Here is a 23,577-nt window from a genome sequence, read left to right on the forward strand (position 1 = left end):
AAGTGTGTATATATATATATATATATATATATATATTTATATGTACTAGATGGTGGCCCGATTCTAACGCATCGGGTATTCTAGAATATCCATGTCCACGTAGTATATTGCCCAGCCACGTAGTATATTGCGCAGTCATGTAGTATATTGCCCAGCCACGTAGTATATTGCCCAGCCACGTAGTATATTGCGCAGCCATGTAGTATATTGCCCAGCCACGTAGTATATTGCCCAGCCACGTAGTATATTGCCCAGCCACGTAGTATATTGCGCAGCCACGTAGTATATTGCCCAGCAACGTAGTATATTGCCCAGCCATGTAGTATATTGCTCAGTCACGTAGTATATTACCCAGCCAAGTAGTATATTGCACAGTCCACGTAGTATATTGCCCAGTCACGTAGTATATTGCCCAGCCACGTAGTATATTGCCCAGCCACGTAGTATATTGCCCAGCCACGTAGAATATTGCCCAGCCACGTAGTATATTGCCCAGCCACGTAGTATATTGCCCAGCCACGTAGTATATTGCCCAGCCACGTAGAATATTGCCCAGCCACGTAGTATATTGCGCAGCCACATAGTATATTGCCCAGCCACGTAGTATATTGCCCAGCCATGTAGTATATTGCTTAGTCACGTAGTATATTACCCAGCCACGTAGTATATTGCATAGTCCACATAGTATATTGCCCAGTCACGTAGTATATTGCCCAGCCACGTAGTATATTGCCCAGCCACGTAGTATATTGCCCAGCCACGTAGAATATTGCCCAGCCACGTAGTATATTGCCCAGTCACGTAGTATATTGCCCAGCCACGTAGTATATTGCCCAGCCACGTAGTATATTGCCCAGCCACATAGTATATAGCACAGCCCACGTAGTACGGTATATTGCCCAGCCACATAGTATATAGCAGAGCCACGTAGTATATTGGTCAGCATAGAGCCACGTAGTATAGAGACTTAAAAAAAGAAATAAACATATACTCACCTATAGCCGGTTGTAGTCCTGCTATACTTACCCTCCGCCGCCTTTCTTGCTCCTCTCCACGCTCCCGAGACCGCTCCATTGCAAGTGGCAGCTTGCGGTCCCGTTCCAGGGCTGGTGTGAACAGGACCTGTGATGATGTCGCGGTCATATGACCGACCGTGACGTCACGGCAGGTCCTTGTCGCACACCAGCCCTGGGACGGAACCGGAAGCTGCCGCTTGCAATGGAGCGGTCCCGGGAGCGTGGAGAGGAGCAAGAAAGGCGGCGGAGGGTGAGTATAGCAGGTTTTTTGTACTTGAGCATTGTTATACTGTCCGTATATTGCTCTGTATATGTTTTGCACACTTTGTGTTAGGGAAAGTTTGTCCCCGGGCCCGGTAGGGCCCAGAAGATTGAGCCTGCTCGATCTTTTTTACGACTTACGGATTTTCAATGGGGGCCGCAAAATCAATGGAAGATTGTTTTTGCGGTGCACCGTGACTTCCGTTTTTTTCCCAATACTATTTCCATAGTATTGGAAACCCGAAAAAATGGCGATCAGCAAGTTTTTTGCAGTCCCTTATTGCGGCAGACCGTAAAAATTGCGGCGATACGGCCCGCAAAAGAGGCCCACAATAACGGGCCTCAAAAAACCCAGTATGTGTAAAAGAAGCCTAATTTCAGAACCATCTGTGAGGAATACATCCCCGTGCCGGGCAAGTCCAGATGGCACAGAGAGTCAGCACAGAGGTAACGCAGCAGAGAAATGTAAATTTATGCAGTAGGGTGTCCAGGGAGTGATACAGGGATTGCTGTCGGCCATGGCTACCTTCCCGGCTCCCCCTCCTACACTCTGCTGACAAGGGAAACAGTTAAATATATTGCAGAAAAGTGCAGCCGGTCCTCCCACACTGATGGCCTTTTCTTCAATATATCTTATTATCTAAAAAAAATATAGAGTGCTCTCAGTGGGAGAAGCAAAATAGGAATCTTGTGGGTGTGATACCTTTATGGTATTATCTGAGGCTGAGCTCACTGAGCTGGAACACTTTGAAAGCTGGTGAGGGTGGATGAGGAAAGGAGGATTATGGAGGCTGCTAGGGTGGTGACCAACCCACAGAATCAGTCACATACATTGTGAGCAGAGAGGGATGGAGCATTTGTAGCAGTTTATGTTTGTTGGAAGGGTCCTGTTTATTGTGTTAAATACAACAACTGAATTACTGTGCTAAATATACAGTAAAGTATATTTGGTTCCTCCTGGGATGGTCCTGATTTGAGCCACCAATAGTTGCTGGCGGAGTTGAGAGGGGGGGAGGAGGAGCGTAGGACCACTGTGCAGAAAGCAAGAGACCGGCGATTGAAGCAGCATTTCTCAAAGACTCATGAAGACAACTTTTGCATTTTGCTGTGTCATCAGATGTGTTACGATTGCGGTTGCAGAGGTTATGAGTTGGCCCATATGGGAGGGGGGCCATCAACGCCAGTGCCTATTTCAGCTGATTGTGCGTCCGAGGACGCACATTGAGCTGAAATATATTGCGGTGCCGCATCCACTGCTGTGCTTGTCGCGCCAAAACTGATAGACTTTGGGATGAGCCAACTTGTTGACTTTGATATTTTGCTTGGACGTCCACTTTTTGGTTTCTGAATGGATGGACGGACTTCTTTTCATATTCTTACAACTGTCATGGCACTCACATGGTGCAGTTTGGCAATTTTCTTGGCCAAGAGACCGCTATCGATGAGCTGCAAGATGCTGTTTCTCTTTTCTTGGGAAATAGTCTTCATGGCTTATTCTTGATTCGAACCAATGACCTTTCACTTGGGAATCAACCTAATAACACACTGAGCTATTAGGGAATGTGAGAACAGGTTGTATTTTGAAGTATTTAGGAAGAAAAATATTTTTCCACCACCAGGAGCAAAACAGTAACAATGCAGTGACATGACAAGAATATGCATAGCAAATCAGATGCTAAATAGTTAAAAGTCAAATTTATGTATGAGATAGCTAAGATGATTGTCTATAAAATGATGATAGTCTCACGATCAAAGCAGTAGTTTATGGTGAAATATGGAGCCTGAAAGTCAAAAGTTCAAATTGTTGTTATCCTTATTGCTCTTCATTGTATATACCAGGATGGGCCCAGATGGGGGACATATGTACCAGGATGGGGCCCAGGATACGTGACAGATATATCAGGATAGGCCCAGGAAGGGAAACATATATACCAGGGTGGGGAACATATATACTGTACTTTGAAGAGGGCCAAGATGGGGGACATTAGTACAGGGTGGAGGACATTACATAATGGGAGAGGGGTGGCAACACATGTGTCCTATTGGGATTTATAAGGGCCCATACATCTGACCAACATGCAGGGAGGGGGGACAACATGAGGGGGAAAAGGCTCAAATTTGGCACCAAAGTCCATTGGACTCTAGTTACAACACTGCGCTACATCCTTCATGACCTGTTCATCCTCCCGACTACTTCAGATGTGTTTGTATTTTAGTTTCTGGACATAGCTGAGATGTTATAGAAATGGAACTTGGCATGTAATGCTATGCTGCAGTGAGACTCTTTCTTAAATATGCTATCCAGAGAGTTATCTAACATTTCGACCCTATGCTTGAACCTTCATCAGATAAAAGGATTGCACTTGAGGAGAGGTGGAGCATAGGAGAATAAGAAGTGCAAGTTGACTGGCACTGAGGGTTTTTCATTTATCTGTATAACCATCTTTAACTGTAGCTTTTCATTCTCCTTTGCTTCACCTCTCCTCCATTTCAATCCATTTATCTGACGTAGGTCTGAGCATAAAGGCCCCTTCACATAAGCGACGCTGCAGCGATACCGACAACGATCCGGATCGCTGCAGCGTCGCTGTTTGGTCGCTGGAGAGCTGTCACACAGACCGCTCTCCAGCGACCAACGATGCCGGTAACCAGGGTAAACATCGGGTTACTAAGCGCAGGGCCGCGCTTAGTAACCCGATGTTTACCCTGGTTACCATCCTAAAAGTAAAAAAACAAACAGTACATACTTACCTACCGCTGTCTGTCCTCCAGCGCTGTGCTCTGCACTCCTCCTGTACTGGCTGTGAGCGTCGGTCAGCCGGAAAGCAGAGCGGTGACGTCACCGCTCTGCTTTCCGGCCGCTGTGCTTGTTTGTTTTTTTTACTTTTAGGTTGGTAACCAGGGTAAACATCGGGTTACTAAGCGCGGCCCTGCGCTTAGTTACCCGATGTTTACCCTGGTTACCGGCATCGTTGGTCGCTGGAGAGCGGTCTGTGTGACAGCTCTCCAGCGACCAAACAGCGACGCTGCAGCGATCCGGATCGTTGTCGGTATCGCTGCAGCGTCGCTTAATGTGAAGGGGCCTTAATACTAAAACAGTATAAAACTTCTTGGATTCTATATTTAAATAAAGAGTTTCACTGTAGCATACCATTAAGTGCCAAGTTCCTTTTCTGCAGTGTATGGGGTAGGACCCTACTTGAGCACCAGTTCCCAGGAGCGCCTTGTGCAACCTACAGATAACTGAGCTGTTATCTCGACTGTGATCTGCATCCATTTTCTTCTTTTTGGCTATTTACTGGGTTACATCCCTGCAGGCATTCAGGCTGGCTCACACAAGTCTCAAGCTCTCTGTTCTGAGGCAACTTGTCTTGTTGCATGTTTATAACCAAGATTTGAGATTTCTAATGTGAGATCCTCTAAGCCCAGTTCCGGGTGGGCACATGGGCCTACAGGTGAAGGTGCAGCAGGCATGTAAGGCACACGGGAACCAAGGACTAGCAGCATGGGAGGTTAAAGGCAGCCTAGACACCGGAAATAGGTACTTGAAACACTGGAGGCCACAGGCAGACAGGATACTGGGATGCAGGTAGCAGACCGCAAACAGGTAGGAGAGCTCCTGGAGACCGCAGACAGGTAGCAGAGGTCCTGGATACTACAGACAGGTAGCAGAGGTCCTGGAGACTACAGATAGGTAGGAGTGGTCCTGGAGACTACAGATAAGTAGGAGTGGTCCTGGAGACTGCAGACAGGTAGGAAAGGTCCTGGAGACCACAGACAGGTAGGAGAGGTTCTAGAGACCGCAGACAGGTAGCAGAGGTCCTGAAGACCACAAACAGGTAGGAGAGATCCTGGAGACAACAGACAGGTAGGAGAAGTTCTAGAGACCGCAGACAGGTAGCAGAGGTCCTGAAGACTGCAGACAGGTAGGAGAAGTCCTGGAGACTGCAGAAAGGTAGGAGAAGTCTTGGACACATATTTGCAATTTAGAACTATTGCACCATTTGAAAACTGTTTACTTCTCCTCAATGAGTCTCTTCTATTTAGAAATGTAGTTGCCACTGGAAAGATCCACCAGTGGCCAATCAACATGGTAGTCACCCATTACTGGTACCTCTTCGGATATGCAAGCATAAGTGTTTTAATACATAGGAGGGAAGCACTTAGGGAATTATTGAAGATCGCTTCTAGAGTCTTACGGTGCCATAGAATTGAGGGGGGGGGGGGGGGGCGCTAAAACAACTTATTGAAAATTGTCCTGTTCAATTTCTGTCCCATAGATTATGTGGCCTCAATATTATTTAGCATACTTGCTTCCTCTAGTGACAGCTGAAAGGCAACGGCAATGCTACAGTTTACAGGGGTATTTCCATCTCAGCCACTCATGGATGAAGCAGGAGTATTTGTGGTTGGAGCTACTGACACAGCGGTGGATCAGCCCCTTGCCGGTTTCTGTAGTTCGGATAAGTTTTGGGTTCTACATATAAACAGATACTTTTGCTTCAGTCATGAACGGCTGAGTTTGCAATACCCCTTCAACGGCATGGCTCGGTTTGGATTTAGAGTGTTCCATTAGAAGAAATGTGAACGTTTACTTTAAAGTAGGTTGTAGGTTTGATGTCTCAAGTATCATAAGAGCCATTTTTAAGAAAGCAAGAAACTTTTTAGAAAGATTATCTTACCAATGATAGGTGAGCCAGAACCAAAAGTATTCAATCCAGAAATTGATGGAGACTCGAAACACTCCTGTGGCTTTTTCACCTGGGTATTTGTGATGACTTTCATTCCAATATGCTAGAGGAGAAAAAGAAAGAAAAAAAAAGTGTACTCCTTTTTCAGTCCACTGCTCTCCTGATATTTCTGGAAAAACGGTAGTTGCCCATGGTTTTGGCCAATTGGTGCATGCTTTTGTTTTTGTAGCAATATGTCACTGCTTGCAATTCTTATCTACATTGCTATGTACTAAGGCTCTGTTCACATGACTATTACACCTTCTTGTATTAAATATGCACATTTTCTGTTCAGCAAGAAAGATGACAGGAACTCTAATGACACTTATTGGAAGTAGCAATCCTAAAAGTCAATTTCGACCATTTAACAAGCCTTGCCACATAACTTAGGATAAAAGTCAAACCAGAATCTCTATTCCCCAAAACATGTTCTAGGGTGATGGTTGCTGCTCCTCAGTGCAAAGCAAAAGATCTGATTTGGCTCTATGGGAGTTCTCTGCTTAGGGTGTAAGGGGTAACGTCTATCCTTTTGAAGAGTAACATGCCTGGGCAAGGCGTCTTATAGGCCATGCAATGCTCAGGCATGTTGCTTTCCATAATGTAGAGACATTATCTCTTAAGCCTTAATAGGGTGCTGAGGGCTCAAAAATCACCAATGCTCTGCTGACTCAATGACCTTGTGGGGACAGTTTGGGGAAGTCCATTTTCTGTTCCCTGTGACTATTCTCCAGTTCACAAAGCAAGGTTCATAAAGGCATGATTTGTGGAATTTTGGTGTGGAAGAACATGACTGGCAGCAACGCTCGAGCAATGAACTTAGCCTGACATTGTGAGCCCGGCCCTCTCCTCTAACATCAGTGTCTGACCTCACAAGTGTTCTTCTGGTTGAAGGGGCAAAACTTCCCACAGACATCTCCAAATCCTTGTATAAAATCTTCCCAGAAGAGTGTAAGCTGTTAAAACTAAAAAGTAGCCAACCCTAGAAAAGTTCCTGCAGGTGTAATCTGGAGGAAGGCAATTTTTGCCCATATAGTGTAAAGACAACTTTTCAAGAACATACAACTACCACATGGTCCTTTATACCTTGATTAGAGTGAAAACATCAGGAGAGGATGGTGCTTGCCACTTGTAGGATCTCTTTCTACGCTTACTGTGTAGAAAGCTTACACGTTGCCTCCAACATATGGGGTCATCTTCATTTACACGATATGGGTATCCAAATTGATTTCTTCTAGCAATAAATCTATAGACCTAGAAAGAAGATGCAGAAAAAGAACTTTGACCACGTATTCTTCAGTCAGAGACTTTTCCAGACATGCATAAGTCCGGTCCCAAAAGCCGTCATAGAATTCATGACTATGAAAATTTTTTTTCAAATGATAACATCAATTCCTACACCCAGCAGGACACAATCTAATTTCCCTATGCCAGATCGCACATGTGAACACAATAATTCACAAAACAAAAGAACTAAAGATCAACTAAAAACATCACTGAAAAAGAGAAATAGCAGCCATACTTGCATTACCATGTCCAGACACAAATGCACAACAGCATGCCACAGGTCCCCCATGATAAAGGCGGAGGCAGCACAGGTGCAAAATACTTGAATCATAAAATCTCAGACAGATGTCTGTCCAGTCTCTGTCTGAAGACTTCCATTGAAGTAGAACTCACCATCTCCTTCACACAGCCTTAGGTTCTATGTATCCTTTCACATCTTCCTTGTTCATTTCTTGTTAAAATGAATTGCCAGATGTGACGAATTGTTCAAAGTATGGATATTCATCAATGATAGTCCTGGGTTCAACCCAAGGACAGTGAATGTTTTTTGTAAAAAAAAATCAACACGGTACATAAGTCTATGAGCAAAACTCACCGTATCCTCAGAGATTTCTGCTTCTGGTCTCAGTAACAGAACGCCCTTATCCACCGCTCTCACTGAACACAACGATCCAGGATCGGCACTTATACGTAAAGTAACATCAGACCCTGGCAAAGCTTCCTTCTTAGAAAAGTCCAAAGTAACCTGGAATAGAAAAGAATAGCACTGGCTTCAGATAGCAGCTCGTCATAAACTACCACACTTCGGTCAAGGGGCCAATTGAGAAGGATCCAGACCTCAGTTTTAAAAGATCATAGACCTTGTCAACCATTATAACCATGATACGCCTGATTTGCATTTGATGTCTTCAGCAGCCGCTTTTTACATGCTCTTATCTCATTCTAACCAGGTGAGCGTATTTTGGTATTTATTCTCTCCTGTGTAACGTGAATATGACCCTATTGCGCTTTTTGTTTGCAATGATTTGCATTTGAGAAATGCCTAAAACCTTTGAGGAGTCTTTTGGAACAGTTGCACTTAAAAAAAACACACATGAAAAATATGCTCAAAAACACTTGAAATACACTTGCAATTCAATTTTATTATAAATCGATTTGCTGATAATATGTTGAGTTTTTTTAATGTTTTCCTTTCACGTCAGGTTTTAAAAAAACACCTGGTGGGAGAAAAGAAAGTGCATGTCACTTAATTGAAGTGGCTCCTGAAGGAAAACGTTACAAACAAGGCATTGTTGATTCAAAAGGCTGACAAACTCTGCAAAAACACTTAAAAGCTTTTTTTACAAAAAAAAATTACCAGGAAATGCAAAACTCTGCCAAAACTTTTCAAAGAAGGAACGTTTTGTGAAGGACTTAACTCCAGATAACTTGCTGCTGTTGAACGCATAAAAAATCCCTCTGCGTGCACATACAGTAGCTTAAGGGTATGTGCACACGTCAGGATTTTCTAGCAGAAATTTCCTGATAAAAACCGGACATTTCTGCCAGAAATCCGCATGGGTTTTTTTCGCGTTTTTTTCACGTTTTTGACGCGTTTTTTCCCAAATGCATAGAATAGAGGGAAAAACGTGAAAATCCACAAAATTAATGAACATGCTGCTTTTTTTACCGCAATGCTTTCTTTTTGCGGAAAAAAACGCATCATGTGCACAAAAATGGCAGAATGCATTCTAAATGATAGGATGCATATGTCTGCAGTTTGTAATGCGTTTTTATCGCGAAAAACGCGAAAAAAATGCGAAAAAACCTGAACGTGTGCACATACCCTAAAGGGAACCTGTCACCCCCAAAATCAAAGGTGAGCTAAGCTCACCGGCATCAGGGGCTTATCTACAGAATTCTGGAATGCTGTAGATAAGCCCCTGATGTATCCTGAGAGATAAGAAAAAGAGGTCAGATTATACTCACCTGCGGGGGCGGTCCCCCTGCGGTTCTGGTCCGATGGGTGTCGCGGTCCGGTCCGGGGCCTCCCATCTTCTTACGATGACGTCCTCTTCTTGTCTTCACGCTTCGGCTCCGGCGCTGGCGTACTTTGTCTGCCCCTTGAGGGCAGAGCAAAGTACTGCAGTGTGCAGGTGCTGGGACTCTCTGACCTTTCCCGGTGCCTGCGCAATGCAGTACTTTGCTCTGCCCTCAACAGAGCAAATCAGTATGCCTGCGCCGGAGCCACAGCCTGAAGGCAAGAAGAGGACATCATCGTAAGAAGATAGGAGGCCCCGGACCGGACTGCGACGCCCATCGGACCAGAACCGCAGCGGGAACGCCCCTGGGTGAGTATAATCTAACCTCTTTTTCTCATCTATCAGGATACATCGGGGGCTTATCTACAACATTACAAAATGCTGTAGATAAGCCCCTGATGCCGATGGGCTTAGCTCACCTTCGATTTTGGGGGTGACAAGTTCCCTTTAAATGTCTGACTTGTGTATTTCCCCTTGAGGTGCTGGCTTCGGGGTTCGGGTGCTGACGTTTTAGTACCGGGTAAGATGATTTTCTGACTGTGTATCATACAAATGAATTTTGGGAACCTTTGATGATTGTAATGTCAGATTGATTTTGCACCTTGGGCTCTTGACCACAAACCATGCAACCTGGGCATTAGTATAGACATAGGAATAGTATAATGATTGATGGCACTTTTTGCTTATAGCAGGGGGCATTGTAATGTGACTCTCTGAGCTCAACCAGCAAGTCCTCATCTTACCATTACTAAGCTTGTTACTGTGAATTGAGCTATACTTTGTACTAAACGCCACCACTTTTTGTGGTGTCCTTTATAGCACATGGTTTTATCTGTCTTTTTGTATGTTCATTATTGTGTCAATAAAGATTTTTGTACATATTGTTTTAAAAACTCCATTTGTCCACCTACGATATGATGTTTTTTGAGTAATATGTAATCAATTGCGTCACTTTTGGCGCACTATCTAAATATGAGTCTGGGTTTTGTTATATTGATGTCTGAGTTCTGTGTCTGATCCCTGGGAATTGAGTCTATGAAGAGGACAGAGATCCCCACACTCACCCGGTGAGGTGGCAGCTGGACCTCGTGTCCTGATAGGGAACAAATGGAGAAGCAGCCATTCGTGTGCGTCTTTATCTTGATTCTGGATGTTGGAATTGTGTTGTGTTATAAACCTTCTCGTCACAATTAGCGGTGGGCACCAGATGTTAAACTGATTGCAAGTGTGGTATCCATCTTCATGGGATACCTGATGTATAGTGTGTTTCTTGCAAATACTGTGATTTCTGTGTAAACTGTATGTTGTAGCATATTGTGAGACTTGCTGACAGGCAGCTCTCAAATCTTGTTGAGGTGACAAAGCTCTGCTTGGTAAACAGAGATTTCTGGAAAAGAGCTGGAACAAGCTTCCTCTGGTAAGTCAGCCAATGACTGCAGCTAAAAAGAATCACATGGAAGAGGAAGAAGAGTCAGAAGAGGAAAGCAGACTGCAACCAGAAGATGTTGATCTTCCCTTGACTGTTGGGTCTAGAAGAGACTGTTAAAAATGGGGAACAGGCAGCCTTCAGATTGGAAGAATTCCTATTGCACATCCAGGAGGTTAAAAAAAAACCCTCAGAGGAGAAGCACAGCTCAGCCCTAAGTAAGGAATATTGAGTGAGAATTACTAGAGGGACAGCCTGAGAATGAGGGAATTGTATTGATTGGACAAGTATCCCACAGAAATCTGCGTATCTCCTCTGCATGTATAGGTCATCCTTCAACTGCGTGTGTACTTGACCACCAATTACTTACTGTTTGTATATAGTCATTTACCCCATTATCATTAAAGGGACACTGTCACCTGAATTTGGAGGGAACAATCTTCAGCCATGGAGGCGGGGTTTTTGGGTGTTTGATTCACCCTTTCCTTACCCGCTGGCTGCATGCTGGCTGCAATATTGGATTGAAGTTCATTCTCTGTCTTCTATAGTACACGCCTGCGGAAGGCAAGATTGCCTCGTGCAGGCATGTACTACAGAGGACAGAGAATGAACTTCAATCCAATATTGCAGCCAGCATGCAGCCAGCGGGTAAGGAAAGGGTGAACCAAAAACCCCGCCTCCATGGCTGAAGATTGTTCCCTCCAAATTCAGGTGACAGTGTCCCTTTAATAAACAGACTGCTCTTTTCAAGTTAACTGTTCCTTCATGATTGGGAATTAGCTGCACAAACATCCCCACCGCCACCATCACCATACTCTACTTAAAGAGGCAGCTACTGTGCAAATCATCGTTCACTACATTACCCTTTCTGATGTGCGCAGATTTGGTATTAATTATCAGATTATCAGCCCTGTGTTCAGAGGCCCATCCCCAACTGCCCGATACGCACTTGGTGCTGTGATAAACTATTTCCCACTGTTACATTTTTTTAACATATATTTTGTTTGAGGGAACTTTTTGTGTTTGTGATCGGAGAGGTGGAAGAGACTCATTGTCACAGAAAGTTTGGCCACCGTCAATCAGATTATAGACTGCCAGGAGCAAAAAGCCCCCTTCTGCCCTCCTCCACATGAGGTCATTACACAAGGGTAACTTTGGTTGACTTGGTGAAACAATCATTGCAAATTAACTTAAAAAAAAATCTTTGTTTATACAGAGATACATTTATTTACCTTGTTATTGAAGCACTTGCCCACAGGAAACTTTTCAGTGTCTGCCGCTATTTTGCCATTGCCGAGTATTGCGTAAGCAAAAATTTTGGCTAATGGGGAGATCTCCATAGTGACACTGAGTGGGAGTATGACGGTGCCCATCATCACTGAAAATAGAGAACAGAGCAAGTATATAATAGATTGTAGTTGTGTCACCTGTCACATATTAGGTCGGTCTCTTACATTCGTGACACACAGACCATGCTGCATTGCAGAAGGTGGCCTGACCTCCAGGTCTCGTAGTATGAGCCAACTGTCTCATAATCAACCTGGCCTTCAGAAAAGGTATTATGATACGATCACGGGTCGTGTTTTTTGGACATGTAAAACCAGCTTAAAGTACACTGCAAAATGGCACTTTAATCACTGTTGTATATTTTCAAAAATGTTTTTGCTTGGCCTTCACATGTTCATTGTTGATAGTTCATACAAGCGACAGATATTTCTCGGTCTCCAAAGCAAATGTGACGGTGGTGGGTGTGGGCACAATGCGTCACTGGCCGGGCTTACCCTGAAGGGGTGGGACTAAGTGGCTGCCTGTTTTTCACGAGAACCTCTGATGGTGAGGATAGGCTGGGCCATTAGGATAGCCACCAGGTGCCACTCCAGGGCAGTCCCCGGACCTGCAGCAGCTTAATGAGGGGTCAGAGGCAGAACATGAGGTACCAAGGGTATAGGCAGAGATGTGGTCAAGAAGTCCGAGGTCAGGGCAGGTAGCACAGGTTTAGAAGACACAGCCGAAGTCAGGAGCGTAAAGGTCAAACAAAACATAGAAATAAGCAGGGTTGGTAAGAGGAAGGTCAAAACAATTCAACACCTTGACAGATTTTTCTCTGTAAAGGACACTGCCAGCAAAGAATGATTGTTCAAATCCATGTATCATGGCAGGGATAATCATCATAATTTATGATCACAACAGGAAGTATGAGATCGTCAAACTTCTACACTGTTAGGATCAAAGAAACCCATGATGCTCTGTAATCAGGGGTGATGATAGTGCTGACAAAGGGAGGAGTTTCCTTTGTCCTTTCCCTCTTTTAGATAACCAACTTCCAACCTAAGTAAATGTGTGTTTAAATATATATAGATCCACAGCAAGAGAGGCACACCACAAAAATAAAATGTATTTTTTATTACCGTAATCCAAATGTAAAACATGACATAAACATATCTTAAAAATATCAGAACAGCGGAATTGTAAGGTAAAGTATTTTCTATTCTGCTTTCCGCTTTCTCACAGGGATCATCCCTTTGAGAAAGCGGAATGCAAAACGCGCGTTGGGGCGTGGATATACTGTAAGTGTCAACTTGGGTAACATTTAGGTTTTGGAACTTTGATCATATTGCAGACTGTATTTTTATATTGAATCAAATTTATAATCTATTTATATGCAACTTTTTTTTCAGTATGGATCTTAATGAATTCACTTTGATGTTATGTTTTCATGAATTGTGTTCTTATTCATTGTTTTTTAGATATCATTAATTATAATTTAGTATACCCTTCCCCTTACTAGTCCACTTATATGTTCTGATATTTTCCTGATTTTTAATATATGTTTGCCATGTTTTAAATTTCAATGAATAAATTATATATGTTATTTTTTATGGTATGTGTCTCTTGCTGTAGGATCTGTCCCTCCTTTTGGCTACGTGAGTTTTGGTGAGTTTTTATGTTGCAGAATTTCTGCAATAATTATGTAAATTAGGTTAATTGCGTTTTTTCATTGCAATCTCTAATATGCGTTTTTATCCCGTTTTTGGTGCTTCAGTTTTTGTCTCTTTTTGACGTGTCATGCTTTAAATAAAGCTGATTTTTTTTTATATTTACTCTTATTTGGCTTTGATAAAACTTTATTGATATACTTAGGTGTGGATTACATGTGCTTTAGATGCATTTCTGATATGAATGTACATTTTTTACCTATGGATTTTCTGCATCTAATGCAAGCCTATGGTGAAAATCCACACAGACAAGAAATTGACATATTGCGGATTTGAAATACGCACCACCGGTTAGTTTAGGCTGAGCAAAAAAGAAGCGTAATGGGCAGGAGATTTCTATAAATTCCATCCACTTTGCTGGACCTGTAAGACACTACGTTTTTATCTCTGCGAAAATACGCAGTGTTAAAAATGCTGTAAAAGCTCATAGTGGGAATGTAGCCTTAGTCCCAGCAACATGATTGCTGACGTGAATCTTGACAACTCTGGACTTTATAAAAGCCCCTATGGCAGTCTGGTCATAGTGACTGTTGCGTCATAATTTAGGTTTTCGTTATCAGATTCTGGCACATTTAATTTTATATAGGTCTGTACATTATGTTAATATAAAAGTTGTTTATCTGAGCCAAAAATATGCTCAAAATATAAAAAAAATGTAATAAAAAGCCCGCAATCTAAAAAAAAAATCAGTTTTAATTAATCAAAGTTACAACAGTGTACATAAACTTCTATGCGTTTCTTTATAGCTTAATACATTGTTAAAGGGAACCTGTCCAAACTGCGCATGCCCTAAAAAGGAACTTACAGCGCAGGCACCGGGAACGTTAATGAAGGTAGAGGAGGCGGCGCCCGGCGCTTGGAGGGGCTGAGTGATGGCTGGGAGGCGTTTGTGCCCCGAGGGAAAAGACATGCCCCCCTGACAGACTAAGGGCTTCTTTTCACTTGTGAGAAATACGTGCGAGTCTCGTATGTTAAAACCAAGCTCTGGCACCGGCACTTGGGAGCGGAGCGTGCAGCTCCATGTATCGCTATGCAGCCATACGCTCCACTCTGGAGGGCCGGCGCCAGAACTTGGTTTTAACATGCGAGACTCGCACGTATTTCTCGCAAGAGAAAAGGAGCCCTTAAGGAATGGCAGGCAAATTAGAAAATGTAATATTGCAACTTTGGAAGGGACCCCCCAAAAATGAGCCACCATCACAGAATGCAGCATTAGTGCTGCACAAGGTGGCTCTTTTAGTTAAAAACGCCGGGGAAAGGGGGGATGACAGGTTCCCTTTAATTAAAATCATGCAATTTTATTTCACTTGACATAACTGATATTTACCAGATGTTTTTTCCATTTTGACATTCAGTTTTCCATTCAAAACAAGGCTTCCTTTAGCCACAACCTAGAAAAAAAAACTGTAGAGTAAAACAGCAACAAACAATAAGTCTATAAGACTTCAGTAATCAATATGTGGCCATAAGGTAGAATGGGTAGACTATCTCTACCACTTGCTTTATAACATTTTGCGACAAACACCGCAGCATAGGTGTTAAATATTAGACTGTTTACATCTAACACCACAGCTAATATTTTATGAAATGCTATGGTATCTTAAAGAAAAGAAAATTAAGGGAACCAAGATTTAGAACTTCTTTTGATGAATGAGCACAGTTTGCATCCATACTGTTAAAGAGGTTGCTGATTACTTTTTTATTGATAGCCTATCTTTAGGAAAGGCCATCAATATCTGATTGGTGGAGATGCAACATTCAGCACCCCCACTGATCAGCTGTTAGCAGTGGTGGCAGCCGGAAGTTCTCGGATGTTGCTGGAACACAGCAGCTGTGTCCAAACAGATCCACCTCTAGTCATTTGAATAGGGCTGAATCTGCAGTATCTGGCATCGGCCACTATACACTAGACACTAAGCTTCTTTTAATACATCCTAGAACTGTGTTTGCATTTTTTGCTGCTGCATCACACTGTTGATTCATGTGCAGTCTATGATCTATTAATATACTCAAGTCTTTTTCATATGTGCTGATGCTTAGTTCCTCCATATGGGCAAGAAAAACAAAAATTATATCAACAGAATGGGAGGAATAGAACTAAGTAACAGCATACATGAAAAAGAATTGGGTATACTAATAGATCACAGACTGAACATGAGTCAACTGTGCGATGCAGCAGCAAAAAAGTAAACACAGTTCTAGGATGTATTAAGAGAAGTATAACGTCTAGATCATGTAAAGTAATTATCCCCCTCTACTCCCCTTGGTCAGGCCTCATCTGGAATACTGTGTCCATTTCTGAGCCCAACATTCTAAAAAAGGACATTGAGAAACTGGAGCAAGTTCAGAGAAGAGCTACTAGGATGGTGAGCAGATTGCAAAGTATGTCCTATGAGGTACAGTTAAAGGATTTGGCAATGTTTAGCTTGCAAAAAAGAAGGCTAAAAGTAGACTTAATAGCTGTCTACAAGTATCTGAAGGGATGTCACAGTGTAGAGGGATCATCCTTATTCTCATTTACACATGGAAACATGAGAAGCAATGTAATTAAACTGAAAGGGAGAAGATACAGATTAGATATTAGAAAAAAACTTTTTGACAGTGAGGGTGATCTATAAGTGGTACAGGCTGCCACGAATGGTGGTGAATTCTCCTTTAATGAAAGTCTTCAAACAGCAACTGTTTGAGAGGGTGTATTGAATCCTGCATTGAGCAGGGGGTTGGACACGATGACCCTGGAGGTCCCATCCAACTCTAACATTCTATGATTTTTTGAAATGACGGAGCTGCTGCCTTCCGGCAGCATCTGGCAACTTCCGGTTGTCACACCCTCACCATTTAGATGCTGATAGCCTATGCTACATATGTCAATGCTGCTATTTGTAAAACATGAAAAGTGGGCAAAGTGTGATTTTTCTTACCACGTAATGGACCTCTAGGTTGTCTTCTTCGGACAACACCTCACTGCTTCTTATGATGTAGTCAATCTCAATCTCATGCACCTTCCCACATGTCAGGGGGGAGTCAAGAGGTTGGACTTTTAAGAAGCTATTTGTAATAGTGGTGAATGGCTGCAGGTTTCGATAAGCATCAACGTAGTAAGGATTGAGCTCTCCATAAGTTCTTTCCGGCTTCTCCTTTTTATATGTGGCCTTCAAAATGGTTAGATTAATAAACTGATTAACGTGGCATATAATTTGATTTACATTTATTGAACAAGGACAGAAACAAGGGAGACAGTGCGCATTGGCTGCCATAGTTCTCGGCAGTGCAGTACCTGTTTACACATGACGATGAGCCACGAGAACGATAATTTCACTGGCTGATCGAGCATTTAGGCTCATTCATTGGGCGACTGGCAGCCTGTTTACACGGCAAAATAATCGTGTAAGAGCGCTTTTAACAACACTTGTTCACGACTATCTTGCAGTGTAAATGTTCCTGTAGTGTCATAATAATATAATGGGAATTTTTTTATTTTTACTTCATATTTATTTTTGGGCCACTGATCCCCCATAAAAGCCCCCCTAAAAAGGCAGTAAAATGCATTGATTGTAGTTAAAGATGAGTGAATTGCCAAAATTCAAATTCAATTCTTCACTCAAAAATGGCCAGGAACCTTATTTGCATCAATTTTTTTAAGGAGAATTAAGCGAGCATTGTTATGCTCTGAGGTCTCTACAGATATAAGAGCATGATAAGTATATTGGTATGTAGAAAAAAAGAAGAAATTATATTCACCTGGCCAAATCGTGTTTGACCGACTGGTAGTCTTTGTTCCAGTCACTGGTGCGTTCTCCATTGGGCCATCTTCGGCATCTCCTGCTCTGACCAGGCCATGATGGATTGACATCATGCAGGCTGGTTAGCAAAGGAGGTGCCAAAGATGACTGGCAAAGGAATGTGCCAAAGATGACCCAGTGAAAACCCCACCGGTGACTGGAGCAATGAAGTTGACAAAAGTGTTTTTTTTTAACCACTTTGAATCCAGCATAATGGTGGCAAGCTGTTATTTTGCCGAATTCCCATGAATTGAATCCCATCCAAAATTTAGATTCTGGAAAATCTGAAACTTTGGGGAAAATCAACTCAAATTCAATTTGCTTAGAAGTAATTAGTTCATCTCTAATTGTTTAATATTTCCCTATGGCATTTCATTAAAAACATGCCATTAAAAATGGAAGTAACAAAGTATTTTTTCCAGGGGAAAAAAATCCTACATGCTTTTATATTGAAGCATAATAACTTTAAATTGCCAGATCATACACATAGGACTATCCCCCTGTGCTATAGTTACATACGGTCAGATGGACTGGATTTCCATTCCATGGCCTGGTGTCCAGGGTAATATAGGCTTCTCCATGCTCATTTGTTTCATACTCGTGCTCTTTTATTGTCTTGCCATATTTTTCCGTTAAATACAACATTTGGGATTTCATTGGAGATCCATCAGCGCTTTCCAATATCATCTAAAAAAAAAAAATCAAATTATTCTATATTTTAATTTATCTTTAGGAAAAAAAAGTTGCATGGAATTAATATTGTGTGTAAAAGCGTTGTAGAAAATAAAACAATAATCTGAGCGACCTAACAAAAGTAATAATGGTGTAATAGCATTGAAAGGAATTTGAAACAAGACAAACCAAATGCTTTAACAAATAAATCTCTTGAGACCTGATGAGGCTGGTGCACTTACTTTGAAAACACAATTTCAGATTGGCTTTAGAAAATGAGAATTTTAAGAGGCCAACTAGATGCTCAATATCAGGCAAAAAAAAAGATTAAACAGGTATTCTGGCATTAGGTCTAAAACATCTATTTAATAATATATGCAGTTTGTATTGTAAAATCTTGTATCAAATCCCTTGTAACTTACATCATCAAGAAACGAAAAATTTGCAGAATTCCAGTAATTGTTAAAAAAGAAATCTATATATTTTTTTCAGCCCATGCTACATTAGGACTCTGGAGTTTGTATCAGGCTCGAGGAACATGCATCATGATTAGCCACTGATTTTCTTCTAGTTAGATAAGAATGGATTTTGCAGGCCTGATGCCTACTAATAAATAGTATAAGCTGTACAATAATTTAAAGACTAATTACATTTTTTTTCTATTTAACGATTATAAATATTATTATACGTTTTTGTAATACACTCCATTACCTTATTTTGCTTTTTTCTTTCCCATGCTGAAAGTGCTATTTTAACTGCCTAGTTCATGCTCTTTTAGAAGCTCCTGTGAACTGCTGCCCTAGCACAAATCTGTACCCAAAACACACAATTTATAGCCAGTCACCCTGTCTGAGCATGGGGGAGGGGATCAGAGAAGTTCACACATTAAAAGTGAGTCTATATAATGTTTGAGTAGGGATTCTTGCCAGGGCAACAATTGAAAGCAACTTCTAAAAAGAGTAAAAACTAGGCAGCTAAAACAGCCCTTTTAGAATGGTGCTTGAAAAAGAAGGAAGCAAAATAAGGCAATAGAGTATAGTACAAAGGTTCATAATTTTGCAAAGACTAATAATTAAATGTAAAGAAAAGTTTAGTTAGTTTTTAAGGAAAGGAGAAAACACAATGTACAGACTGGCACAAAATAGCCATATACTTTTTATTTTCTAAAACTATCATTCTAGATTTATTTTCTAATGAATCTCATGCTTACTTGTAAGTAACCAGTGTTGGACTGGGGTGCCAAGGTCCCTCCAGTAACCAATTCCAGGGCCCCACCTTTCTGTTACATGCAGATGTGACATTATCCTCAATCACAAATGTAAATAAGAATGAACTGGGTAGACTGTTAAATGAATAAGATGCCACTATTGCCTGTACATAGTGATTCAAGTATATTGTGCCAAGTACTGGTCATATAAGAAAGTGGCGGCCCACCAGAGGATTCTCCTGTTCTCCTGTGGGTCAGTCCGAGCTTGCTTCAAACACCGGGCTTGATTCTTCACAGAAAGCCATAACAAAAGAGGTCACAAACCTTTTGCTCTCATGTTATGGTTCCGATTTCTATGTGTACATTTCAACAAATATTGGATGATAACTATCAGCGGTCATCTCTTACCTTTGTTTTATATCTTAATTCTGTCTTGTAATAAGAATCTAATAATTCTTTGTCATCTAAGGTCACTGTAGCAATCTTAGCCGAAATACGAGAACTGCTGGTACCAGTCATTTCAATGCCTACAAAAAAAGATGAATATTTATGTGTTTCGTGGATTGAAGTGAATGTTTGCTAACATGAATAAGTCCAAATGAATTTTCTTGCACGTATGTGCAAGACTTTTTCCTTATGCAGAGCTCTAAATCCTTTGCTTAAGCAATTATAGAATTCCACCATTACTAGTTGGCCCGAGCGAAATTTTCGCACATTGGTTGTCGGTGGCGCAGGCAATATCAGGAAAATCAAGCCGGTCCAATGTTAATGTATTTAATGAGATGATGAACACAGAGAGGTATTTATATATGTAGATTGGTAATACAATACATTGGTTTGATAAGTAGAGGCTAAAAATATATCTTGAGGTTGTGGTGCCACCTGCAGGTTATTGTTTTTTTCTGCAGGTTTCGATGTCTGTAAGCAGCTCTGTGGTAGTGTGCTTTGGGGTGCCACCTGCAGGTCATTTTTCCTTACTGCAGGTTTATGAAAATGAATGTTTAAAGTGTATTTTGTGATCACATCGTGGATGTGTGGTTTGTTTGGCAACTTTACCTTTCAAATGGTGTATCATTTGTGTGTGGGCATGCGGTATGAATGGAGATACAAAGTAATCACAGAAAAAGAGTGTTTAGAAATAATATATATAAGGATCATCAGAGTGGAAGAAAGCGTGGAAAAGGCGATTGTAAATAGACCGAGTGTTAAGCTGTCAAAACACTAAGACAAGTCAATGTAGACATTATCTTCATTATGGGCCAGATTTAAAAGTTTGTAGCTCTGTATTAGAAAGCTGGAGCTTTGACTACTGTACAGATACACTGTATGGATGAGAGAGAAAAGTGTGAAAGGGAAAAGAGAAGAGAGATGGAGAAGAGAGAGGAGAGAGGGAGAGAGAAGAGAGTGAAAAGAAAAAAAGGGTAGAGGTAGAAAAGAAAAAAGAGAGATTAGAGGGAGAGAAGAGCAAGAGAAAAGAAATAGAGAAGAGAAGGAGAAGAGAAAGAGAAGAGAGAAGAAAGAGAGAGGCGAGAGGTAGAAAAGAGAGATAAGAGGGAGAGAAGAGAGAGAAGAGAGAGAGAGAAGAGAAAGAGAGAAAAGAGAGGGAAGAGAGAGAAGAAACAGAGAGGCGAGAGGGAGAAAAGAGAGAGAAGAGAGGGAGAAAGAAAGAGAGAAGAGAGAAAAGAAAGAGAAGAGAGAGAAAAGAGAAGAGAAAGAGGGAAGAGAGAAAAAAGAGAGGGGAAAAGAAAGAAGAGAGGGAGAAAAGAGAGAGAAGAGAGTGAGAAAATAGAGCGAAGAGAGTGAGAAAAGATTGAGAAGAGAAAGAGAGATGAGAGGGAGAAGAGAGGAAGAGAGAGAAGATAGAGAGAAAGGAGAGAGGGAGAAGAGACAGAAAAGAGAGAGCGAAAAGAAAAAGAGAAAACAGATAAGAGAGGAGAAGGATTGAGGATGGAGTGAGAAGATAGGGAGAAATAAGAGTGGAGAGTGGAGAGAAGAGAAGGAGAAAGAAGAGAGAGAAGAAAGAGAAGAGAGACAAGGAAAAAAGAGAGATAGAAGAAAGAAGAGAGAACAGTAAGAGGAGGAGAGTAAGAGGAGAGAGAGAGATTTGTATCCTTTGAGACTGTGGACGGGCAGTGGGAAATCACTGAAAGTAAGTAGGTTGCAGTAGTGGTGCTGATTTACAGCTCCTTACTGTACACTAGTAATCTGTGGAGATTCCAATGTTTCAGATGACGGACACAAACAGTGTGGATTATGTAGATATCTGCACATTATTTATAAAAGAGTTAGTAACCTTACCAGTCCCATTTTCTACGAGAGTAGCCTTAGCATCAAAGGTCAACTGGTAATCATACGAGCGGAGATTATATGGTTCAGTAGATACTTCCACCTCTATGCAGCCGTTCTTTTCAGTCTTGTTGAGGAAGGGAATATATAATTACATACATATATGTGCAATACACTATTATTATTCATACATTGTACAATTTAGGTGCACACTACAGTATTTACATTCATGCTGCCCCCTCTCCTGGAGAACCATGCCCATTTTCTAATATATCACACCCTCCTATATAGTGCATGGGAAAACATGTCTAAAGTATCATAAATGTGCAAAGCATGCAAGACATGTGGTTCAAGGCTTGTAATATTTTTGGAAGAATTTCATTTCCATTTTGAGTTGGCTTGATGCATCGTCATCTTTATGGTGTTTCATCTTCAGCCTGTCGATGTGGCAGCTAGACCAGTTTCCTGCAAATCTTTGTGCTGACCTCTAATGTTGCTACAATCTGGAGAACCATTAAATAAAATTAACTTTATTTATACTGCTTGTTTCATGGCCAAAAAAATCCCAAACAAAACCTAAATCAGTAATAATTTTATTATTAATTTCCAGGAATATTTAGTTTTTTTTCCAATGGTGAATGGGAATAAAGAAGTCACTTTTTAATTTCTTAATTTTTTTTTTTAAAACTTGTCATCATTCCATACCTGGCCTTTGTATTCTGAGCATATATCCTTTGGGCACGACGATCTCATCCCGGAGTAGCAGATAGCTTCTCGGCATACTGTTACAGTAATCTCTCCCCGGACTGGTTTTCCGAATGTGTATCTAAATAGTAAAGAATAATGTTCAGCCCAGAGTAAGCAAGGAATGGATGTACTACACCAGGGGGTCCTCAAACCTTTGAGAGCCAGATTCTACTCTGAAAATGGTTGCCAGCCACATTCTTTGAGCAGAAACTGTAGAAGCCTCTTGTGTGTCCCTTTGAAAGCTATAAATTCCCGAGTGCCCCTTTGTAAAGCAATAATGGCCCAACCCACCCCTATAAAGTACATATGCCCTCAGTGCCCTTTTATAAAATAACGGTGTCACAAGTGCGCTCTTCTACAGTAATAGTCCAGAGTACGCCCTTAATAAGTAATAATGCCCTTTTAAAAGTAATCATCCCCCAAGCACCCCTTTAAAAAGCAATAAAGATCTGAGTGCTGTTTACATAGTAATTATGCCTATTCAGTACCCCCTTACAAAGTAATAATGCCTGGAGTGCCCCTTATCAAGTAATATTGTCCTGAGTGCCCCTTAAAAAGTAATAACGTCCCCGGTGGATTCCAATACAGTTAAGAGTGGCACCAGCCATAGCAAACAACCATGAGCCATACATTAGGGGCCTGTGGGCCACTAGTTGGGGACCCCGGTATTAGACCAACAAGGCAACGTTATGAATACTGATTCCCAGCGGTGAACCATAGAGGTAGGTCTGGATATTGCTATAGAATGGAGACCGTAAAACCACCATGCTTCTGACATGGAGACATCTAATCCTTATGCCAAACTTGCCTAACTTGAATTGCCATAGAGGGAGAGAAAGTAAAGACTACTAAGATCCACATGGAATCAGCCTTCCCGTAAACATCTACAAGCTAGAAGGTTCGAGTCAAGAAGTGAGGGAATACAGTTAAGTCCATATATATTTGGACAGAGACAACATTTTTCCAATTTTGGTTATAGACGTTACCACAATGAATTTTAAACAAAACAATTCAGATGCAGTTGAAGTTCAGACTTTCAGCTTTCATTTGAGGGTATCCACATTAAAATTGGATGAAGGGTTTAGAAGTTTCAGCTCCTTAACATGTGCCACCCTGTTTTTAAAGGGACCAAAAGTAATTGGACATTTG

The 23,577-nt window shown here is 41.5% G+C and overlaps 1 protein-coding gene across 1 annotated transcript in view; it reads right to left on the reverse strand.

Annotated features, from left to right (window-relative positions):
- LOC138665894 (alpha-2-macroglobulin-like protein 1) overlaps positions 1–23,577 on the reverse strand; it is an 84,388-nt gene that overhangs the window by 40,984 nt on the left and 19,827 nt on the right. Inside the window, exons 8-17 of the mRNA XM_069753839.1 lie at positions 22,387–22,507; positions 21,694–21,808; positions 19,804–19,922; positions 18,036–18,203; positions 16,656–16,886; positions 15,062–15,125; positions 11,971–12,116; positions 7,887–8,036; positions 7,091–7,258; positions 5,960–6,071 (exon numbers count right to left, since the gene is read on the reverse strand). Of these exons, the coding sequence (XP_069609940.1) occupies positions 5,960–6,071; positions 7,091–7,258; positions 7,887–8,036; positions 11,971–12,116; positions 15,062–15,125; positions 16,656–16,886; positions 18,036–18,203; positions 19,804–19,922; positions 21,694–21,808; positions 22,387–22,507 (1,394 nt within the window). The remainder of the gene's footprint in view (positions 1–5,959; positions 6,072–7,090; positions 7,259–7,886; positions 8,037–11,970; positions 12,117–15,061; positions 15,126–16,655; positions 16,887–18,035; positions 18,204–19,803; positions 19,923–21,693; positions 21,809–22,386; positions 22,508–23,577) is intronic.

The sequence above is a fragment of the Ranitomeya imitator genome, chromosome 2 (assembly GCF_032444005.1).
Source record: "Ranitomeya imitator isolate aRanImi1 chromosome 2, aRanImi1.pri, whole genome shotgun sequence".
Taxonomy (NCBI): domain Eukaryota; kingdom Metazoa; phylum Chordata; class Amphibia; order Anura; family Dendrobatidae; genus Ranitomeya; species Ranitomeya imitator.